Raw genomic sequence first — 11,771 nt, forward strand, 5'->3', positions numbered from 1 at the left:
TAGTTGGCAACCACTTTAGTTCATCATTTTCTGAGAGTTAAGCATCCCTAAAGGAAGGTGACCCAGAGCTCTAGGTGTCCTTGACACCCGTTAACACTATAATCTGTAGCAATAAAGCCATTACAACACAAAACTAGGAGCAAATTCCTCCAGCAAAGAACCAGTCAGCAAAAAAAGTGTGAACCCAAAGTCTCCTCTGCAGGTCCCTGCTGCCCTCCCCACAGACACAAGAGAACCAAGGTGGTTCATTGCAGCAGGCTCAGCTTAGTGATAAATCAAGGGCACCTAAACACTATGTTAATGGGAATCTAATTGGACATCCAGATCCGTGACACAGCTTGGAAAGCTGCGGTGCTGTGGGTGATAACTCATTTGGCTTGAGGTGCGGCTGGCTGGCACCCAGAGGCAGGAAGCGGCTCTGGAAGGGCTCATGGCCAAGCACATCCTTTCCCTGATGGTGTAAACAGATCTTCCCACCACCCTGAGAAGCACCAAGTGTCCCAATCCCACCCAAAGACAACAGGTTCATGATGACAGGGAGGAAGTCCCAGTCCATGCAGCATCTGGAGCAAACAGCTGTCAGACATGATGGTCCCACTTCTCTGCACTGTTTCCCTCTCAGCCCATCCTCTTTCAACCAAGCCCCATCCCACTTCCTATCATTTAACTATCTCCTAGCTTCATTTATGGTTACTGCCACATTTTGACTGGCAGAGCACAGAGGGTTCTTTCCCCAGGGAGATGAGAATGTAAATTTGCTCAGCTACCTTAATGGAGAACAAGACTGCCATTCTGGTCTACAAATGATACAGGAAATCACTTTACATTTCTCCCCCCTCCAAACCTGCCTGCCTTCTGCAAGCTCCTGAATGTTCATGTTATTTATGACAGATGATTGATGAGGGGATGCTGAATTCACACCCAGCACAGGACATTTTCAAATCACCTATTCATTTTTAAGGACTGGAATCAGTTTTGTATCCCGACGTGATTCATCATTTGGAGGTTGAACAGCGGCTACGCAGGGCCAACTTCCAATCCCTGACAGAGCATCAGCAAGCTGAAGGCAGTGATGTGGTGAGTAGTTAACCATTTGAGGAGTGAGCAGAGGACCATAGGACATCAGCATTCAAACTTACATTGCTTAAGTTAGAGCCACCAGCATGTCAGGCCATGCTATAGCCCTCCGCTTCAGATAACACAGACCATGCTGGTCCAAGCTGATAGCCACAGTAATGCTGCTGTATTTAAAAGCAGAACTAGGTCTTTACCTTCTACATAGCCTGGCTATGTGAAAGAGAAGTATTTACATAAGATGCTATCATCATAATGCACCTAAAAGAGATCAGTGGGACATTTCCCCTCCAGCAAGCTTCCAGCCTACATGAGCCTCTCTATTTGTGGCAGAGAGAAATTTCACCATGGGCTCAGGAGAGATCTAGCTGGTTCCTTCCCTCAGATATGACCATTTCCTCAGGATGCATATGGGAATAAAGAAAGATCAGGCATGTGGGGTGGGCCTGATAGCTAGGAGAAGGCAGAGCTTCTCAGATTGGAAGAAGCTACATAAAAAGAGGCAAAATGGGAATGACATCCCCAGCAGACAACCTGTACCTTAGGTTTGATGCCAGTCTGCCAGCAGCTGGCACAACCTACAGAATGACTTAATTCATTGTATCAGTATGGAAAAGCAAATAAACACAAAACAAGTGGGTGAAGCAGCCAGATCTAGAGGTGACACCATCACAGTGTTGCCACAGCCCCTTTCTCTTGCTTCAGGAGACACTATAGCAAGATGCAGCCTCTTTCATGAGCAGGGGGAGGTATTCAGAGTACAGATGGCGGACGGCTGCTATTCAAGGCTATGAGACCGGGGTGTAGTTGTCCTCAGTACTTTTACTATCAGCCCAGCATCTCAGGGAGAAGGGATTTAAAGCTTAAGGGCATCACAGATTCAAGCTTAGGAAGTTGCCCAAGGAGTGATAAGGTAGGGAAGGGGAGAAGGAGAAGTGCCCATAGTAATCTACTTGGAGATTCATATGGAGGTGTCTTCAGATCACTGGTGACTGTTGCGATGCAGCCAGTAGCATCTGGGCGCTCCAGAGAGACAGTTCAGCCAGTTGGAACTTGAGGATCTTAAGGTCCTTTCCAACCCTAACTATTCTCTGATTCTATGATTCTATGCCATAAAGTCCCTTAACTGTCTCTGTATCAAGTAGTTCTCCCCCTACCTGAGCAGCTCCTCACCATGCTATTCCCCATTAATGACAATCTCTTCCTCTTGTGGGGAACCTGCAGATGTGCACATTAGCCCTGTGGCAGCAGCTTCCCCAGCAGATATAGGCAATTCCAATTGCCAGTCCTGCCTTCACACTCCTGTCTTACTTTAAGAGCACTGGGAGCCCCTGGCATCCTCTGCAGTTGTGGAGCCCCACTTCATGAAGTGTAAAACTTCTGCTGATGCTTCGAAAGAGCAACCACATGGGCTGAGCTGCACTAGGAGCAGTCAGGGCTGCCTTGAGCAGCACTCTCCCAGGATTCTCTGGTGTCTTGTAAGTGTTGAGTACACAACAGCTCTTCTTGGTGGGGATGGCTGTTGTTACTGCCCTGCATCCTGTTTCCACAAAAACACTGAGAAGCTGCGTATGCCTGAAGCTCCTATACCTGCAGCCATATATAGTTGGTATTAGCTTGGTGGATCTAAAAACCTGGGAGATTGGGATGGATGTATCCATCACCACGGTGTAAGCTATGTTTCTTAGGAAACCAGACTAGCAGCAGTGTCTGGTATCTCCTTTTAGCAGGAGATGAACTCTGGATGCAAGAATGGATTTTATAAGCCACTCTATTGCTAGTACATGTGATCCTGCAACCGGGAGGAGAGCAGAACTTTCAACAGGGGTAGGAAGGGGTGAAGTGGATGAGAGGGGAAAAAAGAAGGAATGAGGATGTGGTTTTGCATGGTTTACTTGGTCAGTGCAGAGCAGACAGGACAGCCACCTATAACAAAACTCTAATGCTCTACCTTCAGGCAGAGCAATGGCCAGGGACGTGGGTACATCCTGCACCCTTCCCCCTGCACTGCTGCTGTTATGTTGCTGTGGCTTTGTGTCCACACACCCACATGGGATGGAAGGAACTTGTGTATCCGCTGGCAGCCAGGGATGACATACACGTGGCTTGGGCTGTGGTTGAGGCCACCCCTGCTGGGCCTCCTGATGGTTCCTCATCGCGCACCCAGCCAGGTACCCATCTGGTGGCTTATGAGCACATGCTGCTCAGAGGCACATGCTCAGACGTGGCTGATCAGAAGGGCTGCTTCAAAAGGCTCCCTGGAGCAGAAGAGGTACTGCACCTACAGCACCTCCATACCCAGAGGGCTTTGCTCAGTGGAAATTTTCTACTTGGGAAACTAAAAATAACGTGCCCATCCTGAGAACTGCCTTTTCCAGGGGGCTGGTTTTGTTCCTGCTCTGCTTTGCACTGACAGACAAGAAAAGCTAAATTGTCCTGGCTGTACCTCTCCTGTCCTCTCCACCCCACTGCCCAGTGGGCCAAAGAAGTCTTCTAAAACCAGTCATGTTTGTTTCTTTCTAAAAAAGAGGGGGAAATGACTTCACAGGGAAATAATAATGTAAGTTTCCTGTGAATAACATCGTAAATATTGTGTGAATAAAATAATCAATGGTTGCTTTTCAGTGCATGGCCTGGGGGCTCTTCAGACCAAGTGTTTCTGCAGCTCCCAATGCCACGGGGTCCAAGCCATAAGTAGAAACTGTCAGAGTTGTGGTGCCATCAATCTAAGGTGCTGTGTGCTGGAGAAGAGCTGTGGGACCTGGGGAACCCTGTGTGCCCCTCCCCAGCACTGAAGGCCAGGCCTGGGCACCCAAGTTTCACACCATCAGACCATTGCCATGGAAACCATCTCCAGGTACCTATTTCAGTCCTCCTGGGAAGTGCTCCCCTTCCCAGCCACCACCACACTGGCTCACCCAGGGTAATGCAACTTGCCTCAGGCATCCTGGTGCCCATGCACTTCCCAAGCAGGAGAGGTTCTGTCCACACTTTGCCAATGGGGACCACAGAGCATCATTATCCTTCTCCCTGAGCTCGTGAGTATGGTAATGTTGCTGAGCTCTCCAAGGGCACTTCAAGATCTTTGCTCCTAACCAGGGACGTCTGTCAAACCTTTGTAGCCCCATCTATCAGCAGGTCAGAGCACCTCTTCCCAAGGGAAGGGAAGCAAATCCACCTCTTCTCATGACAACATCACCTTCACACCATGTCCAGTACAACACAACCTGCCAACAGTGCCAGGCCAGCTACATCCCACTGTCCCAGCTGTGGTGATACCGCGACCCTGCAGCAACGGCCCCACTCACCATCTGGATGACAGACACCGGCCCGATGCTGTTCACGTAGATATCCACATCGATAAACGTGGGCTTGACTGTGAACAAAATGAAATAGGTAATGGTGAGCTGCGGCTGAGATTATTTATGAAGGGCTGAGGACCAAGGGAGCATCTGGGGTCAGTGTGGCTCCATCCCACCAAAGATCCCAACTACAGCAACCACAAAAGCATGGAAAACACAAGACACAGATGGGTCAGGTCACCAGAGGGACACTTACTGCCAATGTCAGGCCTCAGCTTGTTGTCATAGTTCTTCAGCAGCGAGTTGAGGATCTGCGTGGCATCAGTCTCCTGTGCCTTGGGGGTGAGGACCCAGGTTTTATTGATGCTGAGGTAATCATAATCGTATTCCTCTGTGCTCTCACACCTGAAGCAGAGAGACAAAGGAGAGAGAACATCAGTGTTGTAGCTCTTTGGTGCTCTGTGGAAATAGGGGCACAGCTGGGTTTGAGAGACACTAAAGGAGGAGGATGCAGCAGTGCTAGAATGCAGAACATAAGGACCTCAGGGGGGTTCCTCTCAGCCATACTGATAAGAAGACACAACTCACCTGGCATTTTGCTCGCTTCAGGGTCCCCAGACATGCAGGGTCAGGACTAGCAGGCATGGGGTGCCCCACAGAGTCCCCAGCTCTGTTTGGAGACACACTGCTCATCCCTGAAGCATGGGAGCCAGTCCCTGCCCTCTGCTGTGGCATTCCTGTCCATCCAATGCCTGGACCCAGCTGCCAGTAGCTCCTGCTCCTGGAGCTGCCTGTTAACACCTAATACCTCAGCTGCTCTGCCTGCACCTCTGATGAAGATGATGGTGACCAAACAGCATTTTGGGGGTGCAATGCACTTACAATAAAAGCACTTCAGAGAAAAGAGGTCCTAAAACCACTAAGCATGCAGCATGCACGTCTGGTTTGCCAGGAAAACAGCCATCTGCCCAGCACATATCCTTGGAAATTAAAGCCTTATGCAAACTCCTCTGCCCTCAGGCCAAGACCTGCCACAACCCATTCCCTGTACCCACCAACCCTTCCTCCCCAGCCTTTAGTTTAGCATGAGCTCCCATTTAAAGATGCTCCACCTTCCTGATCTTCTAGTTCCAACCCAGCAAGGAAAGCTTGCATCCTCCTTTGAACCATTTAGCAACAGCTTCTCCCACTGCCTTTCACATCTGCCCTCTCTAAACCTTTTGCACCCTTCCCTTTTCCTAAAGGAGTTTTTAGAATCACAGAATGGTTTGGGTTGGAAAGGATCTTACGAACATCCAGTTCCAAACCCCTGCCATGGGCAGGGACACCTCACACTAAACCATGTCACCCAAGACTCCATCAAGCCTGGCCTTGAACACTGTCAGGGATGGAGCATTTATCACCTCTTTAGGCAGCCAGTACCAGCACCTCATCACCCTCACGGTAAAGAACTTCTTCCTTATATCTAAACTGAACTTCCCCTGTTTCAGTTTAAACCCATCACCCCTTGTCCTGCCACTACAGTGCCTGATGAAGAAACCCTCTAATTAAATTAGGTCCACATGGTCACGAGGGGGAATTCTAACCACCTGCTGCTGCTCTGGGCAGCTCATTCATGAGCTTGTCCCCACAATGACACAGCCATACATGGGAGAGAATGCTGAGCATTCCCACGCCCGGGACACCCCCCTCCATGTCTGCCATGTCAGCGTGTCCCCCAGTCCAGCATCAGAAAGGGTCTCACAGCAGGAGCTGCCATTGTGTTGACACTTCCCAGCTGGAGCCTCGCAGCTCCGAGGTGCAAAGAGGCACCACGGGTACACGACTCCCTTCAGCGCCTGGGGGATGCAGAGCTTGGCAAAGGCACTTGAAGGGGGAAAAAGAGCATTGAATTGACACATTGCAGCCCATTTATCAGGTGCTTCTGTTTGAAAACCCCTGCTCAAACTTGCTTTCACAGCCGCTTTAAAACTCTTTGCATCTCCCCAGCTTTGAGGTGCCTCGCTGTGCTCCCCGACAAGGGCTGTGCTGTGTGCAGCTGCCTGCCTGCCTGCCGCCGCCTCACATTAGGTACTGGTACATCAGCTTGTTGTTTCCTGTCTGATTGCGCTGCACTTTCTAACGGTGCTTAAGGAGTCTTAGCAACACTGTCAGGATGCGCTTCCCTGTGTGAGCAGTGGCAGCGCGGGCTCTCCTGGCTGTGTGCTGTGTGCTGTGTTCATGTCTTCGGAATGCAGCCGAGCTGATGGCTCCGTGGCATCCAGCAGCAGCAGCAGCAGCAGGAGGTACAGGGGACCACTGCTGCACCGTCCCAGAGATGCAGTCTGGGGCTGGTCCCGCTCCTGTGGGGTGCAGACCTGTGTCTGTGCCCACAGCCCAGCTCGGGGCAGGGGAAGCAATCCTAAATGCTTCCCTTTGCTGCCTGTGCTTGGGGTGATGCAGATGCCTCTATCAGAGTACAGCTACATGGAAACCTTGCCTCAGTGTTCTCTCCATTCTACCTGAAGCCAGCCCAAGACAGGTCACTTGCTGACACTGACCTCCTCATGTCTCTCTGCCCAAACAAAACCCAGTTCCTCCAAGCCCTTAGACCACAGGAGTTTGAAACCCCACTGTGAGGATGAAAAAACCCAGGCTGGTTACTCTGACCTCAGGCTTCTGTCTTCCCCCCATTTAGTGTCACTGATTAACACCCTAAGGCTTGGGGTAGCATTTCCAGGGAGTCACATCCCTGTTACAGATGCTGTGACACTACCAAAAATATGCTTTTTGCTAATGCAGCTAATCCTGAGATGCTAAACCATACTAAGCCATCTTAGCATAAGCAAGCCAGCTTTTGCTGGAGAAAACATGCTTTTGCTGGGTGTCGGTGCTCACACAGCCGCACACCAGCTCTTGCTGGTCAGGAGTGTGACTTTTAGGCCACTTTATGCAAGATTCTGCCTCCTCCCCAGTCTCTCTTCCCAGTGGCCCCACTTCAAGAAGGGAAGAGTCCAAGAGCTATTACAGAGGAGAGGAATTAAGGTGACATCTGCATGTCCCCCCACAGCTGCTAATGGAAATGTCACAGTGCAAACCTGCAGTGATCCCAGTGTGCTCTGAGCACTTGCTGGCCCAGCAGCATTGTCTTCTGTCACAAAGTGACTGGCGTGGTGACAGGGAACAGCCAGTTCTCATATGTCTCCATGCAGCCAGGAGGAAAGGGAGACCCACGTCTCCTCACCTCCACTGCTGAAATGTCAGAACATCCACCTCACACCTTCCGCATCCCCTCCTGCTCAGCCATGGGGCTGGGATGAAGCTATGGGCATGGGGTGGGCAGGACAGAGATGGGACATGGTGAGGAATCCCCTGCTCTGACACACACGGTCAGGGCTGTGGCAGCTCCTGCTGGTGCCCAGAGCAGGAGGCCTGCACGGCAGGGAGGTGTCCTTTCAGATGCGCTCATATGTACGGATGAGGTTGGACAACCCTCCTTGGGCAACCCTTGGCATTACAGCAGGACAGTGCCTGCCTCGCCTCCCCCATTCTGCTTTGCTCCAGCAAACACCGGTTTTGCTGAGGTTTCCAAGCACACTGATGGTCAAAGTTAAAGCCACCCGAAGAGCCGGTGGCTGGCTCCATCCCCTCAGTGCACAGTCTGTCTGACTGGTTTCCCTTGGCAGGAAGAGGGGAAGAACAACATTTGACGTGAGCCCACTCACACATACCTAACTAAGATGCATACCCACTACTACTTGCAACCTGGTGCATTAATGAGGTCTGAGACCAGTAAATCAATGGTAAATATCATGGATGCAGACACTGGGATGTGATTGTCCAGCCCCTCGGCAAGCACAGCTCAAAGCTTGCCCTGCTCCAGAGGACCAAACAGTGACAAAATGCAAGAGCAACATTTCCATGGCTGAAAAGCACTGGTCAGTCCCAGTTACCACACGGTAATGTGTCCTTCCAGCCAGCCATCCCAATGGCTCCAAGGGTTGTAGGCACAGGGATGTTCAGGCAAATAACTCTAAACTAGAAGCGGGGAGAGGATTTAAGGATGGGGGCTCACTAATCTGTACCCTACCCATTTCACATGTTCTTGTACCTCTCCTTTCACAGCATGCTCCATGAAGCCCCAGTGGTCAAGCCTGCACGTTTTCAACCATCTACCAAACCCAGTTTACTGGTGGTGTGATGCTGTGCAGGGATCCTGCCTTCAGGGCTCAGTTAGGTGCCTTGATCCCAGCAAAGACAGTGCCCTGGAAATGCTGGTAATCTGGTTCTGTGGCAGGGGGACCGTCCAGGGATGCTGAGTCACCTGGCACAAAGCATCCAGCCCACTCCAGCACCAGGGGATGGGTGTTGCAGCTGGGTGGGATAAGAGCTCACACACACATGCAGCATCTGAACGGGGCTCCTCACCCCAGCACCCACCACTAAGTACAGGGCAGGTGAGATTCACCCCCTGAAGCTATAGCCAGGAAGAATGCAGTGAATGCAGAGTAAGACCCTGACATAACTTGTTCCTTTTCTCCTTCTTCTCCCACAGGCTTGTTCTCCTGCTCCATCACCCCCCCAGCATGCACAGACTCTGGTAAAGTGGGGCTCAGGGAAGAGCTACACACAAGGGACTGGGCAGAAGGGAAGCCAGGCCAGCCATGGGGTAAATCTTCCTGCTCAAGGGCATGCGAATACATGACTTAACAGCTCCTCCGTGTGATCTTGCAGCTTACCACTCACCCTCTCATAACGCAGTGTGCTGCAGGGTTGGTAGGACACAGGAATGGGGACCACCACAGCCCCCCCCCCCCCGTCCTCTAGGTCCTCAATGCCCCCCAGTACCAGCACATTGGGTGTCAGGGCACAAGGCATGGGGCAGCTCTTGCTGCCACGACCCCAGGAAAGCCAAGCCCCAGATGGACATGCAAGGATGGACATTCTGCCCACATCTGAGGTCGGGAAGCCTTGGCAGAGCAGACTGTTAGTAACAGGATTCATGCTCCCTGTCCCTGACTGCATTTGTAATGGGATTTGATCGGCTTTAAGGCAGCTTATTCTGCCAATTAGCTTCAACCAGTAAAATCCCTCTCCCCCCCAAGCCCTGGGGGGAACAATCTGCTGACAACATGTTCTTTCCCCATCTAGCCATTTAAACTTACCAGTGGGGATAGGAATTGTAAAAATAAAACAGGGGAAAAGAAACTTGAAAACCCCCTTGTGCGTGGGGCCTTTCATTGCTGTTTACAGGGAAGCACTAGGAACCACGGGCCCTGGGAGAGAGCTGCCACCTGCCTGCCCCACGCTCCGCTGGTGGCATCCGTCTGGCATCGGGATCCCGCCAAGCACCCGGAGCCGGGACCCGGGACCAACCTGTAGAGTGAGGCAGGAGCCCGCGCTGCCCTCCTCCTGCCGGGCTATGAACCCTGCAGGGTCTTCAGGGGTGCCAGGGGATGGAGTGCAGGGAAAGGGATGCAAGCTCCTTTCCACCCACCCCGACTCTGGGTGGAAATACCCCGGTGATGGATGGAGCCCTCAGGAGGTGCTTAGCTCCCTCTGATCCTGCTCTGGGCACCGCCAGAAGGGGCTCCCCCCCCCCCCCCCCCCCCCACCGGCAGGATTCAGCCAGCGAGGTGATGGCGGGGTGGAAAACGGGATGTCCTCTTGATTCCCGGCATGCGGAGAAGGGGAACTGGGGTGCAAAGGACACGCAGGCAGTAGGTGCTGCCGCGGATAGACCTGATCCTGCCTTGGGGCCGGCTGGAATGAGCCGCTGAGGGCACAGAGGTGCTCAAACCCCCGCTGAAGCGGGAGGGGGGGGTGTGAGGAGGTGGTGGTGGCATAAGGGGGGCATGAGGATCGATGCTGTCTCCAGCCCCCTCCCCTCCCATTGCCCCGACGGGTAAACTGAGGCGGGAAGGGGCCTCCCGGTCGGCAGGGGGGGGGGGTCTCACCTGGCTCGCAGGACCGGCCCGAGGGCCAGGCAGAGCAGCAGCACCGTCCCGGGCATCTCGGTGAGGCGAGGACCGGCCCCGGGGGGGGGGGTGACGGCGGCGGCCGCGCTTCTCCCGCCCCGGCGGGGCTCAGCGCGGGGCCGGGCGGGGGGCGGCGGCGGGACCCCCCCGCTGCCCGCTGCGCCGCGCTCCAGCCCCGCCGCCGCCCGCCCGGCTCCGCGCTCCGAGCCCCGCTCCGCGCCGGCGGGGAGGAAGGGGAAAGTTGGGCATCTCTTCACCGGCGGGGAGGGGCCGGCGCACGGTCCTACCGCCCCGCGCAGGGGCCGGCTCCCCCCGCGCCCCCCCGACGGCCGAGCGCCAGCGGCGGGGGCCGCACGGTGGAGTCAGACCCGCGCATCCGCCGCTGCCGGGGAGCCGGCACCGTCAGCGAGCATCGCCCGCTCCCCCTCTGCGCAACGAGGCGCTTGGTTTCTCTTAATAGTGGCTTTTTTTAATGCACATCAGTGGGTGTTTTTCCCTAAAAGAAAAAAAAAAAGAAGGAAAGAGTGAGTAATTATTGTTAAAATATGCAAAGCGTCAGCTCCCGCTGGGCTGAGCTGCACTGGGAGACGCAGCCGGGAGCGGGTCCTTTCCCACCTGTTGGGGATGCTGTCCCGCAAGAAAAGGCCGGGACAGAGCATGGGGAGGAGCTGCGGGACCGCCGGGGGCGCGGGTGGGCTCTGGGGTCAGCCTGGCGCGCTCTGCTCCCATGGTTTGTGCCAAGAGTTTCTTTGCACCTGACTTGTCGACAGCAGTAAGAGTCCATCTTGGCGCGTGTGGGGTGACAGTGGCTTGGAATAAACTTTGTGACAGGTACATGAGGTGCCGATAATTGTCCTTCCTCATCTGGTTACAGCGTGAGCTGGAGGAGCCCCTGTTCAAGGGGCCTGGTCCTATGTGTCCAGAGGGTCTTGGAATGGTGGTGACAAGTGGGGATTTGGTGCCATCCCTCTGGACTGGAGTGGGACTGGGAGCAACCGACTTTCTTCCTCATGGCCCTGTCACAGACCTGTCACAGCCTTCCTCATGGACAAATCACTTCCCTGCTCTCCATCTGCAGCACGCTGGTAACCACTGTCCCATTTGCTCAGCTTAGCAGGGTAGGGAGATACCAGTTCCCTCCACACATTCAGTGCCTAATAGCCAGGGCCAGCCTCGGTGCGGACTAAGAGTGCTGCGGAGTCCAAGCAGCAAACATCGCAGCACACCTGGGTGATTTTTCAAGGCTCTTCCTCCGCAGGCTCTCCCTTGCTGATTCTTGCAATGATCACCTTAAGCCCTCAAGCATGAGATCTGAGCAGCCTCAAAGCCGTGTGAGCCAGCTGCAGGTATCGGAGACGGCATTTCCCTGTAAGAAGCAGCTGCAGATTAGGTTTCTTTACTGCACGCAGAGAAGGCAGCTCTGGGATGGCTGAGTTCA

General features: G+C 53.6%; 1 protein-coding gene across 1 annotated transcript in view; it reads right to left on the reverse strand.

The window, feature by feature from the left end:
* Positions 1–10,749, reverse strand: part of LOC133214079 (gamma-aminobutyric acid receptor subunit gamma-4) — a 35,316-nt gene extending 24,567 nt beyond the window's left edge. Inside the window, exons 1-3 of the mRNA XM_061356761.1 lie at positions 10,313–10,749; positions 4,633–4,781; positions 4,383–4,450 (exon numbers count right to left, since the gene is read on the reverse strand). Coding sequence (XP_061212745.1) covers positions 4,383–4,450; positions 4,633–4,781; positions 10,313–10,368 — 273 coding nt within the window. The 5' untranslated portion in view covers positions 10,369–10,749. The remainder of the gene's footprint in view (positions 1–4,382; positions 4,451–4,632; positions 4,782–10,312) is intronic.
* Positions 10,750–11,771: the final 1,022 nt, after the last annotated feature.

Source organism: Neopsephotus bourkii, unplaced genomic scaffold (genome assembly GCF_033783945.1).
Source record: "Neopsephotus bourkii isolate Nb327-2 ecotype Australia unplaced genomic scaffold, CSIRO-AGI_Nbou_v1 NB_867, whole genome shotgun sequence".
Lineage (NCBI taxonomy): Eukaryota > Metazoa > Chordata > Aves > Psittaciformes > Psittacidae > Neopsephotus > Neopsephotus bourkii.